The sequence below is a fragment of the Rhopilema esculentum genome, chromosome 16 (assembly GCF_057945365.1).
Source record: "Rhopilema esculentum isolate cy_ngs chromosome 16, ASM5794536v1, whole genome shotgun sequence".
Classification (NCBI taxonomy): Eukaryota; Metazoa; Cnidaria; class Scyphozoa; order Rhizostomeae; family Rhizostomatidae; genus Rhopilema; species Rhopilema esculentum.
The window spans coordinates 14,600,247-14,623,831 of NC_142830.1; the positions used below are offsets into that span (position 1 = coordinate 14,600,247).

Below are 23,585 nucleotides of genomic sequence, written 5' to 3' on the forward strand. Positions count from 1 at the left end.
GGTATTCCATTTTGATTTTGGAAGACTCCCCCAGATCACGTTAGCATGTGGCAGATAGCTTCGACAGGGGCCCGATAAACATGGTCTATATGGGATAGTGAAATAAGATTCCCCATTATTTTAATGATTTATAACTGACACTTTTTTTCACTTACGGAAGAAGTACAGAATCATGTCTCCAGGCATACCTACCATGTTCAAGATAATTTTTGCAGCTAGAGACTATGTGCTGTAATGATTCTGATTGGAGACAGAAAGAGCAGGCAGATGACTGAGTAATTGACCATTTGCAGAGGTTTTTCCTAGTGGCAAGAGTGTTGTTTAGGTATTTAATGGTCAAGTTGTAAATGTTTTTTTTGTAAGGTAACTTTTGCAGGACACTAGACCAAAGTTGATTAGTTCCCTTAGAAGCAAATTTTAAGATACACGAGATAATAAATCCTTGAGATGTAAGAACATTTTCAATGCGATTTTCGTGTTCAACTTGTTTGGTGTTGCGATAAACATCATATTGTATGTTTGTACCAGTGCTAGAATCTTTCCATAAAGAGCGAGTATCTTGGTTTGGGGACAGTTTGGGAATAATAATAATAAAAATAATAAACCACATTTTACTAACTAGCCCCCGTCTGTTGCCCATTATCTGAGCAGAACTGCTTTTATCACTTAGAGAAGATCTAAACCTTTCCTGAGATTCCTCTGATACTATATGCACCTTTCTTTTTTATCAATATTCCATGATCTACGATATTAATGAAAAGACATGGCCTCCAATGATTAGTACAATTTTTGAGCAAAGTTACAGTGAGATATAACTTTTGAAACGGAAATTCTGTGTTAATATTTTGCTAGTAAAGAGAGAATAATTCGCTTGATCCTCTACCTTCTTGAATAGGCCCCATTTATAGGTTGTAGCTTGTTTTAAGCCCAAATCTCGATCAGTTTCTGGTTGCAAATTCCTTAGAGAACATTTTTTGTCAATAATCAATCCCAATAGGGAGCTGGAACTTCAGGGAGCCCCGCTTCAAAGTACCCAATGTTCGGCCCTGGTGAGCAACTGATTGTGAAAATGCTCTCAGGGGATTATAGAACTATAAGATTAGATAATCAACAACTTTGATTATTTTTTAGTAATATACTAAAGGGTGCCGAGCTGCTCTTTTTTTCTTGTCTGTTGTTGCCCAGGAAAATGATTGTGAATCGACGTGGGTTTTAACTAGAAAATACTTTACCAATGTGTCTACAAAAATACAACACAACTTGAATGGAATGAGCCACGAAAAACTAAACTCACATTTCATCAACATTTAAATAAGTTGTAGAAAAATGTGCCAGAGTTTTTTGTGATGACGTCTAAATCTAAATGTCATATTTTAATAACCCTCCTTTTTAGACAGGCACATTTCATTTTTAAGTGATCATAAACTGGTCACGCCTACAAAACTTGTTTTATAATGTATACAGTCCTTTAATAAAGTTAATCATTGAGAATAAAATTATCAAGTTATGAAAGTCAATGATGGACCGATAGTAATTTAACAAAAACACAACTGCATGCTTAAACATGTAGGAGCACGATAATAAAAACTTCCACAATAGTGAGAAGAGACATCAGAAAGTTTAAAATCCATTGTTGAAAAGGTTAAGTCAGATAAGAAATTTGGAAAAGCTAGGACGAGCTTTTCTTGCCTTTTCTTTAATCCTTGATCAACAAGTTTCAAATGTAACATAATGTTTGTTTTGATATTTAGCAGGGTCATCAGTCAGTGTTTTATATTTTTTACTTGACAAATTATGGCTATTTTGCACAAAACTTTTCTAAAGAATTATCAAATGCTTACTTTATAAACAAGTTATTTTTGACAATGTATCATAGAATGCCACAAAAGGATTAGAAAATGGTTTCCTCGTTGTCTATACCTCTTTTTAATTCCATCCATCATAACGAAATTATAATTTCCTCAATTAAACCAATCAATCATATATATTAGATCCAAAACTAATCCATTCTTTGCATAATGTCAACAAGCAGGTCTTTAGAAATGGGATAAAGTTTATTTATCAAAGTCCTTCTCACAGCCAAATCTATGTTAACTCTCTTCGTTCACGGTTTCAAGTCTGTTGCATACCTAAAATGTTTTTGCATCTAAACAAATTAGGAACAGCCTCCAAGCTTTGGAAAATTAAATTTGCAACTCAATTAACTACAGAATATACTTTGGTCAAATAATTTATTGCTATACCCTTTTACCCCGCTCATAAGCGAACCTCATTTAAAGGCGCATGCGCATATATCCGGATGTGCGCTTATAAGTGGAACTTCATCTTACGGTTCTTGCGAGAAAGATGGAGAACACAAAACAACAGCAATATGGCCATCTATTTTCTTATTGACAACTTTTACATGCTTCCTCGATTCTTTGTCTTGCACTATCAATTTCTTTAAATAGTCCTTTTAGGTATAAACTTGGGTATAAACTGACACGATGACCAAGACAACTTTGATGAAGAACAGCTTAATGAAGCTGATAACAGTCAATGATCACTGATAATAACTTTGATCCTGAGGAAGCTGACATTGAATAACTGTAAAATTATATATTATTGAAATTCTATTGTATTATATTATAATTCTATTGTTGAAACATTACTCGTGTAATTTTATTGTTAAAAATTTTCATTTTTTATTGATTCACACGTCTGCATCTGAATCAAATTTTCCTACCCCCTGATAAGTGACAAAATCATTAATTTCCGTTTATAAGCGCATGCGCATTTAAGCGGGGTAATAGTTTAACCTTGTTGTTAGAGATTATGTTGGGAAAGAACCAAAAGAAAGAATCTTTTTAAAGAATCAGAAAACATTTGCTTACAAATCAATGTTTAGTAGCTAATCATTTTTAGGGAAACATTTCAAAGCAAATTCCTACAACTTGGCAAACAAAGACAGAGGTAGAAACTGGGAACATTGGAGCACCAGCCCCCACTTTTCAAAACCAAAGGCTAAGTGTTTGTTTGTAGGGCACGGGATGCCTCTTTTGCATTAAGGTGTCTCACTTTGAAAACGCTTTCTAAAAAGTCCATGAAGAGAATCCATTCCAATCTTAAATTTCGTAGACGAGGAGAGTGATTCCAAAAGTCTTCAATAAAAAGAAGACATTTGAACACGATCATGTATTACTAGGAGCGTCTTCAATTCTAAAAAATTTAGATAGAATACGACTCTGGGTTGGGGGGGGGGTTGAGGTGGGGTTGAGGGGGGGGGTTGAGGGGTGGTGGATGGGTTCTGGGAAAACTTTTTCAGTGATTTTTTGACCGTCTTTTTTCTTATTTTTGAAAACAGAGTATGAACTAAAATGAAAATAGACTCTTTATATACTAGTTGATTTTATTTTATCTATTTACTAACTTGTTTATGTTCATTTCTATTATTTGACTATTATTTGCATAAATTCTGTAGATAACTTTCTGTACCCTTGCAATGTCTGCATTTTGGCTGTGTAAACATGGCCTAATGAAGATACTCGTAACAAAGATAATGCATATTTTTGTTGAGGAAGTAAAATTCTCTCAATCAATACAACAGCTTCTTGTTATTCACATCGATGTACACTCTGAGCCAAAGGTCACCTTTTTCCCCAACATCTGTCACCAGAGTTTTAGCATGACCCTCCCCTTCCCTCCCCTTCCCTCCCCTTCCCTCTCCTTCCCTCCCCTTCCCTTCCCTCCCCTCCCCTCTCCTCCCCTTCCCTCCCCTTCCCTCCCCTTCCCTCCCCCTCCCTCCTCTTCTCTCCTCTTCCCTCCTCTTCCCTCCTCTTCCCTTCCACATCTTTTCTAAAAACCAATAATCAATTTCTTTTCTGAGAATCGTCGAATTGTCTATTTTGAGCGGTATATTGTTTTGTTAAATTTTAGATCGGAGATGCATTTTTAGCCACTCTAGATGGCTTAATTCAAAAATATTTTTGCGCGTCGGACCCAACTGGTGGGTCCTCCTATGTCACTAAACTGTATTCTTCTCCCCCCAGGTTTCATTTCGTGGCACCGTTTGTGAAAATAAAGACTTCTTAAAGCCATCAGCATTGGGAGCTTAGTCCACCTAACGTCCAATAAAGTTCGTGCCTTTCTTTGCATTGTCAAAAAGTTATTAAAACACAATAAAAAGTCACATTTTACAAAACCCATCATATGTGAATCTGTACAAAATCTCGTTGGGTACTGCTATCATTCCAAACCAACACGAATGCAAAACATAGTAAAGATTCTTAATTCCATTTGCTTCGTTGTTAGGCTACGCAATATATAAAATATCAACCCAAGCATCCTATTCAAATACGTTCAACACCCCAGCATATAAAATTCCAAATACTATTTCCTACTAAGCAGATACCCATCAATTAAATGATCCTGCACGCAAGTTAGAGATGTTTAAGAAGCAAAAGATTTTCTCTGCTTATGCATGTGTTGGACTTGATACGGGGAGATAACAGAACCATCACACGGGACGACTTGGTAGGAAAAAATAGAGTGATCACAAGGGAATGGTGTATTGGAGGATTCGATAGAACCAACAACATATCAAATAAAAAGTACGGAAAATTTGAAAATTTTTAAGGAATCTTCAGGTATTGATTTTCCTAAATGGTAATAAAAGTGGGAGGAAAATTTTTTTAGCTGATTCATTGAGTATATGTTTTGATGAAAGTTCTTACAATATTAGGTGCTATTTTTAAATTTAGGCCTTGTAAAAAATAAGCCATTTTAGTGTCCGCTAAACAATGAGATAGTTATAGTTAAATTCTAGGCAAAATAGTTGCAGCTTATTTTTGCACCGGTAAAAATTGACAAATGCGCGAAGTTGAGAATGATCTGTCAATACACGAGAAAAGAGGAATTAGGATATCTTTGCAAAAACATTGTTTTATAGCCATGAAGAGGAAAGCTTGGAGGGGGTGGGCGATTGTTCGCATTTTCACAGAATTATGCCACATTTAGGCACTTCTTGATTCAAATAGCATTAGCAATCAAGCTGGGTAATATAGATTGCTTTTGCGGTTGTGCTCGACACAACTAATACGAATGCCACAGAAACGAATGGCAAATTCATTCATTTCTTGTTAATTGTACTATATGTTGCGGCCTATCTGCAGCACAAAAGTAACTCTATCGTACATTTTCTCATAACGTTAATCTAATGAACTTCACAGTACATATATTTTGATTATAACTTCGAATGACATTACTTTCGGTGACAAATTGCTGACAATGTTGGGATGGACTAACTATTCGCATAAAATAAGCTTTATCTCTAAAAAAAATGGTTCTTAAACACGTCAACTGAGGTTTTTTTAATCTAAATATTTTATAAAACTAAGAACCACAAATTGTCGTTAGAAAACGTGACAAAGGCAAGCATAATTGCTAAGAAAATCAAACTCGTTCAAAATTGAAATCCTAATATGGTTAATTTGTCTCAAAAGATTGGCTCGTCCGAATTTTCTTAACATAATTATGCTCTCATTTTCACCAACATATTCTTTTAAAATACTGTGCACGCTGTTTGCAAATATTTTAGAAACTTACTCTGTATAAAACACAACGATGCCACGACAAAACAACGTTTCTAAAAATTAAACGAACTATATCTTTATTACAGGTTCTAAGAAACTTATACAAAACTAACTAATATACAAAAAGTCACAATAAGCAAATTTTGTGACAATCTTTACTTTTTACACGCCACGCACACTGCAGCAGAATGAAATATGTCACCGTTGTGAAAAATAATAGGCAACACTGAACCTGGTGATTAATATTAAATAATGTTGAAGAAGAATTATAGAATTCAAATTTGTATAACCAGTTTTGATTCCTTTGAACTCACAAGAGATAGAGGAAGTCACACGAGGGTAATAGAGATTTCTCTAGTGACATCACAAAAATGCATATTTGCTTTATAAAGGTATCTTCCTGGAAGATAAAGCCATTCTTCCTGGAAGATAAAGCCATTCTTCCTGGAATTTACAGCAATAGAAATAGTTCTAAATGGAACGGTAACACTCTGCTTTGACATATTTTGCGCCGTGTTTAATAGAAAGTTAAGACACAGACGACCTAATTGAGATAATGATTTTCAATAAATCAACACTTTTTTTATCAAAATCTTTTAATTAGAATGAAATTCGATGTCAAACTTGCCTGCAACAATTTTTAAGCTATAAACTACTTTTTTGTTTTGACAAGATTTAATCTTACGTGGAACTTTCAAACGCTAGCAGGCAAATCGACCTAATTAGAAAAACGTGGATTTTAAAGCTTTAACATATATGCTTGTGATAAACGTTGCTATCGCATTTAAGAGGATTCCTCATCGGACTTAATTAATTTTGGGCAACTGAAATGATTTGAAACTGAACCTAAAACCAGACAGTTTGTTTTTCAATAGAATGATATTTCATAAACACAAAGTGGGGATAATAGTTAGTGTGAGTGAGGCCTAGTGTCGAATGCCCAGACTATTGGCATTTATTGAGGTGCTAGAGGTGGGGGAACGAGACAGTGAGCAAAGGCTGAAAGGCTTCAGTTAACCTGCAATCATCCTAGGTAAGATATGGTCTCTCAAAGACTATATCACTCACATGAACTGGATCGTTCTCGTTGAATTTTTTACAAGGTAACATGACGACCGAACATTACAGGACCTAATTGCCACAAGACTATCAACATTCAGTGATGACGTAGCGATATCCTGTTAATGTTCATAGTCTAATGCAAAAAATGCTAATTTCTGTCTGGAAATTTTCAATGCTACATGATTAATAAATTTTCAATGCTACATGACTCCAAAGAAGAATCTCTCAGTGATTGATACATTTCTTGTAAATCCTTCGTGGCGGTTTATGCAAATTACCTACCGCTTTAATGTAGAACTTGAAAATTTTGTTCCGTTTTTGTGACATTTAATCAAAAACTCTTATCACTATTAGCATCGCCTGACGCGATTTACAAGAACCCACTTAATCTAAAGTGCATTGGAGTTTGGTTCTTTGAAGACTTTCTCAGACATTCTACATCCAAAAATATTTGGTCTAGATTAAATCTTGCATTAAGTGGAAGTTCTGTACAAATCGGCTTAACTTCTTAAAGCACGATGACTAACACGCCTAAGTTTCACTTTCCCAGTACGGTAGACAATCAATAGACTGACGATATTCTACACCAAACCATTTTGAATAAAACACCTTTTATTCAATTTCGATGTCTTCCATTATTTGCAATCCAAAGTTTATTTATCTTTTGAAATGATCTGATTAGTGCTCTTCGTCAAAATCGTGGCACTAGACGATACTAGGAGGGTTATATCTCCCATCCAATTACAGCCAGTCGTGCAAAGATGCTTAGCAATATATACCTGACAAGAAGTCTTTAGGCACTGATGTCATTTATTTGCTTATGAGCGTTAATCGTACATTAAACTGAATTCTATCTTCTAACTCTATTAGTTGTCCAGCTCACTGATCTACCGTGGTATCACTCAATGATTAACCAAAGCAAACTTCCACGCAAATTTTTTAAACTGGCTGTCAATTCTAAGCCTTGAAACAATGACTTTAGCACTAAAAATCTCACGCGGTAACAGTAAATAATTGTCAGTTGGTTTTCCTTCTGCGAGACCTAATAACAGGGGTGCAATAGGCATGACTTTTTCTTGTATTGAAATTCTGCAAAGTGATTGGCTAAGTCAATTCTTAGAAACATTATCGGGCAATCGGCCCTGGTGGACCCCTAGAAACTGGACTTATAATAAGTGGCAATAAACATTTTAGGGTATGCATTACCAGTAACGATGTCTTTTGTACGCGAAGCAAATGGCAAAAAACTCTGATACACCCAACAAGAAATGCCTGCTTGGCCTAAAAGTGAGCTATTATGGTATAGATCTGCAATATCATGTTTTGAAAAATAAAGGAAAGCAGAGGAGATTGAAATTGTCTTCTGTTAGTGGATGTGGTGGACCCGACTTGTCTAGACGATTAATTCAACTGCGATGGCATTAAAACTGATTACGCAACAAAAGCATCGTAAATTACTCGTCAAAATATTTTTGTAAACACATGTACAAACAAATGCAGTAAAATACAGGCCTACTATAGAGTTTTTTTCTAAAATAATTTTACAATTAGCTACAAACGAAAGTCACATTTCAAACTTTACCTCATTCATCATTTCAGTCGAAAATGGTTCTTTTATCATTGACTGGAATCTTGCATTACCTAAAGTAAAAAAACCAAACATCAAGATCACTTCAAAATCAAAGATGGCTCTATCTGCACAAGTCGGCAGAAGAAAGGGCTGCGTTGGTCCCTAGCAATGAAAATTTGACGATGTCAGGTTTTATTATCGCTGCAAAGTTTCTATTAAATAGAAAATCTTATTAAGACGAAAGAATCTATTCAGGATAGAAATTTACAACATTGCAAACTGTGGCCAAGGAATATGGCTACCCTAAAGGCTATGGCAAAAAAGCATACATCTTAATTACGACAAAAATTCAAATAAAAAAGCTGCTGACAAAAACAAGAGAGTTAGAAAGTTTTCACATTAGCCTGGCTTCTGTGACTATGAATAACAGCGACTTAAGTCAATTTGATACAACACAAGTTGAAATTGCAGCAATTGTGGTGTGATTCAATATTCGATTCCATAGCTTATCTGCTCCGGGCTTAGATGCACCTATAGATTACAAATGCCTAACCAAGCACCAGTCTAAGCAGCTAGGCAATAAAAAGCAATATCTTTATGTCCAAGTGTAATCATATAATTTGCATTTTTCAGTCTTCTTAAGACGATACAAGCTGTGTAATTCTCTAACGAAGATAAGAAATAACGGCTTCACTGAGTGGGGTTTCGTTAATGCAAAGATATGCAAGATTTGAACTGATAAAAACTTTATTAAGTAATAACTGCAGCAATAGATTATTCTGCCATTTCCATTTTGGTAAATATTGAGAGCAACAATGACGTCAGTTTAAAGTTAAAATTACCTCTTGAAACAAACAACTTTTAAATTATTCAGAAAAGTTACTAGCATTTTTTCTTCTGTGATAAGCCCCGTGGAAAAATCTTCATGATATATTATTGACTTTGTCGTTTTCTATTATTTAATAATACAGTTATGTGTGTTAAGTTGGGATGTTGCCAGCGTCTCTTTACTCTGTTTAGAGAAATTATAAATGTTGCATGCCGGCGATCAATTATTTGCAACAGAAAGACTTGTAGATCTCAAATAACTTCGATCAATCAAGCATTTTGCCCTTAATTGAATTATCGACCGAGGCATGAAATAATGAACAGTAAATTCCATTAAGTATAACTTTTAATTTGGGTGGCTCTCTGAAAAACGTCTTTAGTTGTCTGAAAATTATGGGAAAAGATTGACCACAAGGTGCAGCGGTCACCTAATTCGGTCATATGAAATTTTTTGCATTAATAATCCCTGATTGATTTTAAATCAATCCATAATCTTGTCATATTTTGTCTCAGTTTGTTTATAAAAAAGAATAACTGCAATTTCTAAACAGACAAAAGTGCCTTATCTTGGGCGCGCAACTAATGAAAGTCCTTCCTTCTTGAGTTCATTTTCCTATTACAACTGTTTAGATACTAAGGCCAGTTAAGAATGGGTGGCCCTAATTTCATATAGCTCTTTGTTGAACAAAAACAAACATATTTCACAATGGCCAAGTCGTTTTTATCGCAAAGGGAGTGCCGTCTGTGAGAGATGCCGCAAAGGAACGAAGCACAGTTATGTTTCCATCATTAAGATATAACTGTGAGTTCTTTCTTTAGCAGAACTTTTGTTTTTAAAAGAAATATGAAGGAATATTTGTTCATTTATTGACATATAAATGTAGTTTTCGATTGGCATATGTTATTGTCAATTAAAAGCAAGATCTAAAAAGTAGAAACGAAAGTGATAGCAAAATTGTTTACTCATGAAAACATTTTCTTCTAAATTTGATTAATCAGATAAGTCTATGTATTTTTGCAAGAGTATTTGATGTTTGTGAAATAGATAAATATCATGTTTAAATGTGATTTATTAAATATTTATGAATTGTGGTAATATCGAGGGATCGGAAAGTCGCTCTAGGCCAGTTTTTACCAAAATGAGGAAAGGAGAAGAAGTTTTACATGAAAAAAGAAAATGGAAATGAGGCGAAGGCGGTTGGTATTATTTTTTGAATAATTGTGCTGAGTAAAAGCAGGCACAAAAGAGCTTTACGAAAGTTGATTTATTCTAATTTATTGACTTTGTAGAATAATTTTAAAACGAAGACGGTTTATTAGGCAGCAGGTATTAAAGATGAGTGCTGAATAACAGGTATTAAGGTATATCCTAGCGATTCAAGATTAACACACCCATAGAAATAAACCGATTTGCTATTAAGACATTCGTATGGTATCACAACTTTCGTAAAGCTGCCTCATCGTGCATAAGCAATCGCATTTCGATGACCAGAACGAATTAAAACGATTAAAGTTTTCATTGGGCAATAAACGCCCAAGCATTGAATACGTTGCGTTTGCAAGAAAACAACAACTTTGAAATGCTGGGTTTTGACAAATAAGCAATCTTTCTTTGCTAAACAACATATTTTCAAAACAGTGAAAAATTTTTCAGCAAAACTATGCATGAAGCTCCCAACAATAAACACTAAATCTTTTTTGACAGTGGGAAAAGATTCTGTATTGTCTATGCCACACTGGAAGCTTGTGTTGTTACTCAGACACTTGATCAAATTGAAGATCTTTTGTAATTGCAGCATTCAATCTTTCTTGTCAGAATCGACGGGGTATTTTGACATGGTACACTACATCTCCGAGCGAGTTGAGAGAAAACCAACAGGTGTCCTAGCAGGCCATGGGAAACACTTCTAAAAACAAGTAAAATCACTGCCAAAAGTCCTGGAACACTAACCTAGGATTTCAAAGGCAAATTCAGTCATCCTCCTCTACTCCTAAGAACAATGTTGATTTTCTATAGAAAAAAGAAAGGGGTTATGGAGTACGCTTTTTCTTGTGGATTGTTTGATATTTTTCTATACTTTCAACATTGTTTTGGGGGAAAGGGGGACGAAAATAGTAGTATTCGGGAAAACAAATGAAAAATAGAAAAGCACAGCGCAAAGTGTTGGGTGTTTCAAGTGATTTTGGCAGTGATTGTACAACTTTTGAGAAAGAGACATTCCTACCATGTTTTGAAAATAGCATAGATTCAATTTTAAACAAACCACCTCCCTAAAGCTATTTACCAAAGTGACCTGAAAAAGTTGATGATGGAAATCGTAAATTTCTTGAAGCAGAAATTTCGCCAAAGACGAATGTGAAAGAATAAGAATTACACCAAATCTCTTTTTGAGAGTTGAGAAGTAGCTAAGTCTCCTACTAGAGTATTAGGTCGTATCATCTTTTTTATTATAAGTCAAAGAGCGAGAACATGCAAGCAATCCATTTCAATTGAGCGATAAGTGAAAACGAGAACTTAGGCAATGTCATTTTGTCTTTTTTTAATTTCTTTGGAAAACAGACGATTCAGCTATGCTTAAAAGTGCTAAATGGTGAACGGAGAAAATCTTAAATGCTGGTATATTCTTGGTTTCACATGTCTTTCTATCGCTCAACTCTCATCCAAGACGGCAAATTGTAAATTTTATTTCGGGAACTTTTATCTTTACTACAATGGAAATAGTGATCTTGTTGTCTTTACGATCTTAGGTTTTTTAAGTGATAAACCATGAAAAATTGACCCTTGCTCCCAACAAACTATCTGGAGTCCTGAACACGTAACATTTTGTTATTGTGCTGCTGTTCTGTGCTCTTTTTGATATTACCAATTCATTTCTCTTCTTATGATGTTGTACTTTTTGTTTAGCTATGGTACAGGCATCAAATTATTCTAAAAGGAAAACCAATGTCTTCGGTAGCTTTTCAATGGCTTCGGTAGCTTTTCAATGGCTTCGGTAGCTTTGCAATGGCTTCGGCTGAAATCAACCAAAACACGGAAGCTGTTGTCGAAATGCGACCACCACAGCCTCAGGACTGTTGCCCAAGGGCGCTCAACTTGATTTTGATTCGATAGTGGAAGGTAGCAGTGATCTATTGTTCTATTGAATATTTGGTGTAGCATTCATTGTGTGCGTCATTTTTTGATCTCTCATGGGGCATAATCACCTACCAGGAAGGACATAAGCACTCTGCAAATCTACTATAATTGAAAACGTAAAGGCCAATTGTTACCTCCAACGGGATATATCAATGATAATGAACGTTTTAAAACATCTCCCGTTATCTTTAAGCAGCTTGATACTTGGTACACTAGAAGCTTATCGCAATGATCATAATTCGATTTTGTAAACTGGAGCTTTTGGATTATTGCTATTCTGAAGCCCATATTAACATTTTTTGAAATCATCGTTCAATGAGAGCCTAGCCCCAGGATTTTTGCTTGGTAAAAATATCGCAAATTCCGCACAAATAACATCATACGGTCATCAAATTCCATAGATAAATAAAGATCTTAAAATCAATCAAGAAAATAAAAGCTAGCACCTCCCATAGAAATTTCTTTTAGAGATATCACTATAAACATATCATGTTATAATTTGTTTACAACTTCCTCCGCATTTAAGACTGTTAGGATTTTCAATTCAAATCCCGAATATTTTGAAACATGAAAGCTATATAGTTTGTGTTAGCCATTAATATTTATAAGAAATACAAACTAAAAGTCTTTGTCTCTTTTATAGCGATGTAGAGAGAAACCGCATTCTACAAGGCTCAATCTTTGTTACTATGTTGTTAATCAATAATCATTTCTTCTTATCAACTAGATTTAACCACTGTTTGCAAAACAATAACTGCTTCGTGACGTAGAAGTTTTCACAATTTTGTTAAAAATAGTTCGCTTGTTACAGGCCAGTTTTCCTTGGAATCTCTCTTTCAATCTTGTTTGAAAACAATTTCGTTGTTTCTTGGATTGTGAAATGTTGAATATACAAGATTTACTTGTCACGAGATGCAAGCAGTGACCTGGAAGTTTGGTGTTCTTTCTAAAAACCGGTAAAAAGTATCCACTGTTATGATTTATTGGAAATGATAACGTGAGTTATTTTTCAGGTTGGATTTCAACAAGAAACGAAATATTTGAAATGTCTGTTTCATCTGCTTTGATGAAAAAAACCTGTCTTTGTCGTATTCTCGGATTCAAATTTTTATCAAGCGACTTACAATGTTTGATTCGTATGAGTTACATTGATAAACATAGCCCTGCAACTTGAATATAAAGAAAATATGGTTTGCTGAAAATGGTATTGTACTAAGCTACGCACTGCTTTCTAGCATGCAGTGCATTTCTCCGCCATTACACAGATTGTTGCTTTCGAGTTTCAATGGAAATGAGGAGGAGCAAATTACATGGTATATTTATCACGGCGTTTGCACCATGTCACTGAGCATAGCGATTGATAGCACCTGAAAACTGTGATTGAATAAAATACTATTAAAGTAATAATATAATGCTGATACCCAGCACATTTTTCTTTAACAATTAAAACATCACATTGCTGTATTCCCATATATTCACCTTCTTAGAGTACAATTTAAATTTTTCACAATGCAACTTATGTTGCATTTTGCTCTCAACAAACCTCAAAATAATCGAATAAAGAAGAAAAAGGAGAAAAGGAGAAAAGTTTGCTCTGCCAAGAAAAAAGTCGAGACTGCGAGAGTCACTGCGTTTTTCTGTATTTTGTTCAGCGCCACATGAGTGCTATTTAAGAAAATTCGTAACAAATGAGCCTTCGATGAAGTTGCCCCTCCCTAGCAGAAAACGAATCTTGATATTGATATTGTGAAAGCTAAATCATGGCAATTCCCCCTTTAGTTCAACTTTATTGATCCTTAACTACCTTCAGTTCTCTACCATCAAGAAAAGATAATGCATTATTTTATCATGATACCAATTATGCTCAAAATGTCAGCGATGACTTAACTTGAGATCGAACCAAAATTCATTTGACGAATGACTGTCAGTAGAATGATTGACTGGCCGACATTTCATTGGCCAATCAAAGCATTCGAAATATGCTATAGTTGGTTTTATAAATTACATCTGTTCGGATTGCAATACAACTGAATGCACAATGAAGCAAATTTCAGTCTTGTATTTGCTGCAGTTTTTATTACCAGAGACAATCAGGTACTGAGTCTTTACAACTGGTGATATGCGTTTGGTGTATAGAATAGGACGGCTGCTTTGCAACGCTAAAATATAACTAGGCCTCTAAACGTGTTGAGTAAATTGGTGATACAAACAACATACTTCCTCTCTCCTCTCCTCGTTCTAGAAATAGTTTCTTTTTATTCTTTTCGTACATTCTGCATCTTCTAATTCTATTTATGTCAGTTTTACATGTAAAGTGCCACAGGGTTGCTATTTGCTATTTATTCCCATGCTCCCTGTGGTATCGTCTTGTAAACCTATGTATGTTTAGTAAAGATTTTATGAGAACATGAAAAAAATTTGCTATGCAACGTCTCTTTTGTAATGCCTTGACCAATCAGTAAAGGCAGTGTCTATCATGTGAACCTACCATTACTAAAATTCCTTAGATTCGACATGCATTACCGTTGTACTTACAAGTACAATAAAATTCAAAAATAAATCGTCTTTCAATCAAAAACTTTTTTCTTACAACTTCCATTTATTGCATTTTTTAATACCCATGAAGCAAAAAACCTAAATGAAGGCTTCAATGAAATTGAAATCATTTTTGTTACGGATAAAGCCTTCATTCATCCGAAAAACCGTCGTAAAACGCCTAATTAAATTTCGAGTCTTCGAAATTTTCCCAGCATTGATAGTAAATCGAAGAGTTGTACAAGATTATCAAACAGCATTCAAACGGCCTAGCAAAATCATGTAGAAAGAGCTGCATTTAGCCACGGTAGCCGCAAGATGAATGCTGTAATAAAGAGTGATTACCCCTCTACCATATATCTAATTTCTTAAAGGAAGCCTGCTTTCATTGCCAAATTAGCAGAAACATTGGATTATGGAATGATCATAAACCAATCCTGTGCATTTACTTACATGACCATGGAAAAATGTATTTCTTTTCAAAATTAATGAAATTTTATTTGATACGCCAATACATATACCAGAAAGAAAATTGTTTCGGTTAACTAAAGAAGGTGTGGTGCATATCAAAATTAAAAGAAAACTGTCAGATCTCATGATGTATAAAAAGCTTCACTTCTAGACGAGTTGTAAAGATTTGCACGGCTATAACGGCATTCTTTGACCAGTTCCCTAACTGGATTGTGTTCAGATTGTCTATAGAGACATTGTTCTTTCACTAAACTTCGGCATTGTTAAAAGATCAGCTGATTGGTTTGAGATTTTCCGCATTGAAAACGCAACTCACAATTATTTACGGCGCACGAAGAATGCGATGCTTGATTCAGATCTCTCCTCCCTAGCTTCTGTTTAGACTGAGGTAAGTGGCTCTGAGAAGTTTATGATTTAATGGAATGCAAAACAAACGGACGGTGCTTTCCAGAAATTGCAAAACATTGCTCGTGTTTGCAAGGGGAAAAAACATCACACTAAACGCAGCGATTTTGTAGCCGATCGAACGACTAAATATTTGCAGATGCAGTGTTTTTGTAATAAAAATAAAGGATTTGTTGATACCATCAAGGGATTGCCACTAGGATGCAGGGAGAGATGTTTTATGGCGAAGGGAATTTTCAAAAATTATTGATTTCTAAAACAAGACAATTTTATTCGGGCTCAAGCACAAAATGTGCCAAGATTAAGGGGATTTATATTGAATGATCACTCACGCAAAGGGTTTTCAAAACATAATTAAAACAATGAAAAAAATGTCTATCCACGATCACTTCTAACAATGTTTTAACTTTCAATTATAGCTGACAACGAATGTACTGTTTTTAAATATTTTGTGGAAATTGAGGTTTAAGATTAAGAGTATTAAAAAAAGTTTTCAAGCGAAACGCCGAATCGTTTATTTCATATGTGTAAATCAAATGCCACCATTAATTTAGCATTGATGCTATTGAATTTCAAGACATTGCTCTGAGTAACATCTTGTTTAGTCGCCTCCTCCCTCTTGTTAGATATTGAAAAGAGGTAAAAAGATCCCCAGGTATCTTAGTGATATTTGGCAAACCTTCCTTCGTATTTTGCTAAACTAATTATGTAAACAACGTCTCATGCACGAAATGATCTTTGAAGATGTTTTTTACTGGTGTAATTAATGACGTAACTATAATTGCTTAGATAAAAGTAAGGAACAAAGACAATATTTTAAAATCAACTAACCTCTTTATTGTCACCAAAGGCACATTGTTGGTCCTTTTTGAAAGACATCGTCCTTCATCGGATCGTCTTCCATAAAGGGGAATTCTGAACTTTCTTTCGACGAAGAGGTATATGACGAGTCGGAAATGCATGGCGATGGTATGCTTAAACCAGTATCCATAGAGTCTCCGAACGGGTCAAGTTTCATGTCATCTGAAGGAAATAGCAAATACGAAAAGTCATGACTGTCCTGCAAATCGAGCTCTGTGTTAGTTTCGAAGCTCTCAATTGAGTCGATTGAGCTGCAGGACCGTGAGCTGTACGATGACCCACAAGAGCTGCGAGATTCTTCAGTCTCAGATTCTCTTTTCTGGTCATCTTCGTCCAGAATTTCCTGCAAAAGCAAAATTGTCCTTGATGCCAGCTTTACGACCTCGATCTTCGATATGTTCTCTTCTCCAGGTAAAAGTGGAAGAAGATCTTTTAAACCAATAAATGCATTATTGATAATTTGCAATCTTCTTCTTTCTCGCTCATTTGCAGCTCGTCTCTGCTTGCTTACCCCTGTCAGCATTCGCTTTCGTCGACGTGGTTTCCTTCTTGTCTGTTTCGTCTTTTTCGAAGGTAAATCATCACTAGCCTGACTGGATTCGTCCATGTCAAACTGTGGCTCCAATTCTGCACTAAAATCGTCGAAATCTGCCAGTATATCCATATCTTGAGAATCTTTGTCTTCTGTCCTGAAAACGCGAAGGACAATAATATTGAAGAAAAGCTTTCGTAAAAGATAGCTAGATTGTTGTCTATTACGAAGGGGCGTTGCTCAGAACCATGTCAGCTCGAATGGTCTTCTGCCCACATCGCTCTTTATAAATACACACATAGACCACAAGAGTGTGTCCCTGCTTGAGATTAAGCATCTAGGGCAATAGCATGATTCGATTACTGCCCTTTGTTATTTAAGTCTTTATCTTAGAAAGAACTAACGACTGATTATTGATTTTCGGGTATAAAAATTCAAGCTGCGAAGTATTTCCCTAAACTCTAGTAATCCACTTGTTCCTGGCTGTCTTGCACAAAAGGGACATGCTCCAGCACACATCAAACGCATGCGCCGATTAAGGTTGAGTAGCAAGGATAACATCCCTTAAGAGTTATTCTCTTCTGCACTAAAGCATTTCCCCGCTGGAGGAATTTCGTACAGAGGTTTATCCAACGGGGAGTCTTTGTAGCAAATAGCTTGCATCGGGTATCTAAGCTTATTTGTAGTTTATCATGTTGAGTCAATAGCTGGCACCTGAGATCCGTGCAAAAGGCCGTTCCAGAAAAGATACAGTTCTCAAAGATACAGTTCTGAATGCAATGAAATAAAGTTGCATCATTCCTAAGAGAGATTGAAGCAGTTGCTTGCTCGTGTGTTCTAGGGCACGTTGTTTTACAACTTGTCAAAATTTTATGCTCAAATCAACTGATTTGTGCACGTTTTGTTTAGGATGGATAATTCTGTCGGGCCAACCATTTGGTTTACTTCTGCGAAAGACATTTTAATTACTTTTTAAATGCGAACAATCCAGCTTTCAGTTAATCCATGCCCTTTGATCCTTTAGTCCAGAACCAAAGATTAAGCTGTAGGGTCTTAAATCCATTAAAACAATACTCGTATTCGTTTTGCGACAAGTAAACTGTTGAGAGATCCGTTTGAAATGCATTGAAGCAAGCAGCACTCTCGTTGAGAAGAGCTCAGGCCAAATCGAAAGGGGCTTTGAAAGGACCTGTGAATATTAATAAGGGAAGATTTTGAAGAAAAAGCCACCCTACAAAACATTCTGCACAATTTATATTGTTTTTTACATACTCCAAATAGTTTTTGCAAATTTAGGCGGCATCAAAAATGGTATGATCACGATCGAATTCCATTTTCTGCCAAGCAGTGCAGGGAAAAGATCAAATTGGGCAGAATTTGTAAGATTTTTATGAAAATTCCAAAGCAATCTTGCCTTTTTTCTTGCTAAACAGGTATCTACAGAAAAAGAGACAATGTTTTAGTGATAAATTATTTACAAAGTGGAGTTCTATAATATTTTTTGGTAAAAACAACTCAATTTTTTACGGTCGATATTTCTTAAGTGTTTCAATTTCTTATTTTCAGTTTTCAGAGATGTGCTGTTTTCTGCCAAGTAATAGGCATGTTTGTCATCGAAAACAAAAACGAATTCCTGATCATGTGAGGAACACGTCATCGGCAGACTATTGCCCAGTCTCTTTCAAAGGCTCTAAAGAACTCTCCAATACTAAGGTTTTTGAAGCTGTGGAGTTTCAATTGCTGACGATGCGGATCAAAATCCCTTGTTAAACTTGCATCAAGTGAATTAAAAAATGGAGCCATTATTGTCGCAGGTAGCAGTCGCGGAAAATGGCTTAAAGGATTTTGTACGCAGCTTTTAATCAAGTTAAGTTTGCATCTCAAGAGCTGTCACGTTATTTAAAGACGTATTAGTGAGCCCAAGACGACGAGCCACTTGTTTTTCGTAGCTCTGCGCATTAGAAATCAAAATTAAGTCCTATTTTAAAACACAAATTTAGATAACTTTTTTAAAACAGATTAAAAAAGCTCAAACATGCATGTGGGACGTGCGATTATGGACGTAAATTGGCCGATATCTGGGAGGAAGGGGGGGGGGGGGGTGGGGGCTGAAGGGCTCAAAATTTCCGACTGACAAAGGTCAATTCTAATTTTGTATGAAGGCTTAAACTTTAATAGTTTTTTACCAACAAATCCTTATAAATTGTCTCGTAAATAATTAGTCAGCTGTATGATAAAGTTTCTAGATTTCGTAAATTTGGAAGATCGAGCATAAAGACTGTTAGTTTAATTAGTGCATCAAAACATACGTAGTTCCAAAATCAGGTGTTTTTCTCCTTCTACGACTTACCCATTGCTCCACTATCTTATCTAAATTTACGTTGTCCAAAATCTTTTTCTCGCAAGTAAGAATCATGAGGTCGTTAAGTCTTTCATCGGTCGATCTCGAATGGAGAAAGTTCTTGACAATTTTCACGCGACTAAGTGTTCTTTCATTCTTTGTCACTGATATAGGAATGATTATCACACTATGTCCATTACGACGAATATAGTTGAAAATACTTGCATTTACATACCCAACTTCGTTTTTCTGTATTGCGTCGCCTCTCATTATTTTAGGACTGCCTTTCACCAAACAACTATTTTTTGATGAACTAATACTTTTCTTATGCTTCTCTTTGAGGTACAGTTTACAAGGTCATTTGAGTCAAAACATCAGTTTTCACGAATGATTCAAATTTTTTCCCGATTAACCTAGCTTTCTACCAACAGCTTTAAATTTTCCGACTATCCTCAATGTTTCCGACTGGATAGAAGATTGGGGGGTGTCACACCCCCACACCCCCAATATTTACGTGCCTGCGGGCGATAAAAATGACAACAGTATTTAAGTTAGCGCCAACAGTATTTAAGTCATCTAATTTTATGAAGTTAGCGCCTTTCTCGAGATAGGCAATGTTCACAGGTAACACCTTTATCAAAATTGGCATAAGGCATCTCCACTTTTGACTCTACTAAAAGCCAAGGGTATTAAGATCCAGCTGTCCTTCTTCCTTGTTGTGTAAGAATTAGCAATGTGTAAAAAATGTATCATTTTCATTTGTATCATTAATACAATAATTTTCAGATACTGTACCTTTGAATTGTTTTTAACAAACATTTTAAGAGCGTTTTTGATTGCGATTGGTGTCAGAAAATTTCCCATCCGAGCAAATATTTCACAGAGCCCCTCTACTGTAAGTAGAAAAAAGGAGGTATATTTGGTGTAACAACGACGAAAAAATTTTGTATCCAAAAACTTTGAGTTATTCGTTAAAGGTTATGAATACTTTCATCAATGTTATCAGATTTGAGAAAAAGATTTCTTTACAAATAAAAGCGCAAAAGAAAAGCTATCAACGCATTTCAAAAAAATTTACGTAGCTTTGAGACCCACTAAATTGAGCTTATCTTCAAAAATCACCGTTCTTTTGCTCTAATTTTCTCATATTCTATTTCACATTCAAAGTTGTTAATTAAGAAGAGCTGAAACAGTTTCCAAAAACGTTTCTACTGACGTTATGTGTTAACTTTTCCTTCGGTTTTGAATGCAAGAATCGTTTTTGTGTCAATATTTTTTGATAAATCCAGTCACAATTTCTTGTTCTCTATCAAAATCTTTCTCTAACACCTTGTCTTTTCTCGATGTGCCCGAGGAGGCGACAGCGTGTAAAAAGAACAGCCTACAGACAGAAGAGAACTGCTTTCTAAAAATGATTGGATTTCGTAAAACTTATACATAGTGACCAAAAAGCAGAGGAAAAGTCGCAATGAGGAAAACGACCCCAATTTCAAAATTGGTTCTATCGAATTCTGCAATTAATCAAAGATTAAATTATCTGCCAATTAAAAGGAATTAACGTCAACTTAATCCTACGATGCATAGAGTAGAGGAAAACTCTCGGCGCGCTCAATGGCCGAATGAAGGGGCAAGCCCGGGCTTTAGATTTAAGGAGAATCAATTGTATCGAGATTATTCGAAAGCGCCTTAAGAAAAGCAAGGCTAGATAAGGAAGGATTTGGCTTATGATTTCGAAGCACAAGCTAAAAATCGAAATCGTAAACATTCTTTAATCTACTTAAGGAGAGGAATCTTCCAAAGGCTACTGCCAGCACCTTCTTTCAAACGCATTTAGTCCGGTGAGATCAGCGCCATGTTGAATTTAACATCATTATTTTTGTCAGTCAGAATTGTTTCATTTTGTCAGTATTTCTGGCTCAAATTCAGTCAAGCTTCGAATTGTCTTTATTTCCTTCTTAGACACTCTGAAGTTAAACAAATTTAATTTGGACGCCATTAAAATTTAAATATAGCTTGAATTCATGAGATAAAGAATGAAAACAAAGATGCCAATGTTGGGATACACAAAGTAGGATGTTTTCACGAAAGTTATGTGATCTATCCCTTGCATGGCAAGCAGAACTGCATTTTATATATTACCTTTTCAAGCAAAGCGTTTAGAAGAAATTGTTCTTGGCACTGGCAAAAATTTGTGCATTTATTGGTAGAACATTTGATGTGTAGAACTTGGCCCCTCACATTGGAACTTGTGGCGTGGGCCCTGGTACTGATACTCCTGGCCATTTTAATAATGATATTGTTGTTTTATATGACATTGTATCAACGATATTGTATTGTTGTATTCTCTCGATCAAAGCAAATTTAATACGTTAAAGCATACGATTAAAGTAAAGGCTAAAACGTCACTCGCCAGATGACTTTCCCAATGGGATCAAAATGTAATCTTGCTTGGGAATAGCAAAGTAGTGATTTTGGTTCAAAATGATTATATAAATTTTCCTTTGGGAATTGAAAATTCACTAGGGAAAGAAATCTTTTTAAATTTCCCGTATTAAATTGTTGTTTCTCTGCTATAATGGAAAGTTATTTTAATTTCAGCTCCAGTATTGAAATGTTTCCTCAGCTTGAAAGAGATTTAGCAGCAATTTGATTTTTTACTATATCTTCGTCTTCTAACTTGAATAAATACTTTTAATGTAGATATTTCTACGTCTACAAAACAGAAACACGAGAAAAGCACTTTCTTTAAGTTTGTTTGTACAGTATCGAGCATCTTTAATTTGGAAAAGTAGCATTTACAACTAGAAGGGCATTCATTTGAGAACAATCATGAATGAAAGATATATGCAGCAAATCCTGGGGGGGGGGGAAGTTGACTAGGAAAGTGGTGGGGGTATGGGGGAAACCTTTCTGCACCTTAACACTGTCCTATGAAAGAATTGCCAAAAGAATGCCCTTTCCCCCCAAAAATAAGCTAAAAGTACGGCACAATTTTGCTAAATGCAAAAGTACGGCACATATCAACCAAGTTTTACAACGATATGTACCATTAACCGATCGCATAATCATGCCACTTTTGGTAAACGCATCTTTGAATCTGTGGTGATCCAAAATGGATTTCAGGGTTGTCTTCATTAGCCCATTTGTGTTTACTTGCGTTCTTGAAAACTTAGAGGTTTGACGAAAAGGTCGCTTATTATTATCCATTACTTCGCTTCTGTTTCAAAGGAAACCTGTTATTCTTTTTCCATTTGTAGATGAATCGGTACTCTTTTCATAAGAGATTAACATTAATGGTGATTAGGAGAACTTCATTCCCAAGTTTTGAGAGGATTAAAATTTCTGTCGCCATAACGACGAAACGTTCGATACTAAAAACAGGCCCTTTGACTGGCAAATCTTTGATGACAAAGCAGCTTTTGAAGGTAGCAGAAGGTTTGAGATATGTTGACAAAGATGGGCGTAGTTTCTAAATCTTAAACCTGCAAACATTGTACGGTAAACTTTGTAGCCGAAGAAGCAATAAGTGAGTCACCAATAGGAGTGGTGATAATTCGATGAATGCTGTTAGGTTAATCGCACTACACTCATTTTGAAATACAGTCTATAAAAAATTGAGCTCTGAGATGACCAAAAGTATAAGAGACCAAAGTACTGATCACCCTTAACCTTGGTTCTGGTGAGTTGGTTCTAATATTCCCTAAATACAGGTTGAAAGAGTCTTGGAAGCAAGCAATGGCCAGTGGCGGCTTCAGCCTGGGATAAGTAGGGAGGACTAAAGGTGTGTCAAGGACAACGCCCTTTTTACCACGCCCTTTTCCCCTGTTTGAAACTTTTTCTTCCGGAGGAAACACCTGTTGTCTCCAAAGAAATGTCTTTTACATGTGACGATCTAGATAACGAACAAACCCCCCCCCCCCCCCTTGAAGTTTTCCCATCGGGTTTGCAAGAATCTCAAGGACCAACTTTCTGAAAAAGTGGGGGGGGACTAGCCGTGGCTCCGCCACTGCTAATTGCGTCCCCCCCTCCCACTTTTGTGGTATAATCCACATGTTTCTTTGATTAAGAAATTGATAAAGAAATTCTAAGGAATTGATTAAAAAGAGCTAGGTAGGGGTGGATAATATTTTTGTCTCACTAAAACTTACATGGTACAAAACACTGAAATGAGGCGTGGTATCACTGTCCATGCCCATTACCCTCCCACTTTGCAGTAGCTGGCGCCGCCACTGGAAGCAGCAGGAGGAAGAACGTTCCAAAGTTTACAAAATCTT

General features: G+C 35.7%; 1 protein-coding gene across 2 annotated transcripts in view; it reads right to left on the bottom strand.

Moving 5' to 3' along the window:
• Nucleotides 1-4,170: 4,170 nt before the first annotated feature.
• Nucleotides 4,171-23,585, bottom strand: part of LOC135682280 (uncharacterized) — a 28,541-nt gene continuing 9,126 nt past the window's right edge. Inside the window, exons 2-3 of one of the 2 annotated variants that reach the window (XM_089113060.1) lie at nucleotides 16,409-17,127; nucleotides 4,171-8,273 (exon numbers count right to left, since the gene is read on the bottom strand). In XM_089113060.1, coding sequence (XP_088969186.1) covers nucleotides 16,419-17,102 — 684 coding nt within the window. In that variant the 5' untranslated portion in view covers nucleotides 17,103-17,127 and the 3' untranslated portion in view covers nucleotides 4,171-8,273; nucleotides 16,409-16,418. Of the gene's footprint in view, nucleotides 8,274-16,408; nucleotides 17,564-23,585 lie in introns of those variants that run through there. The other variant, XM_089113061.1, reaches the window with a different exon arrangement.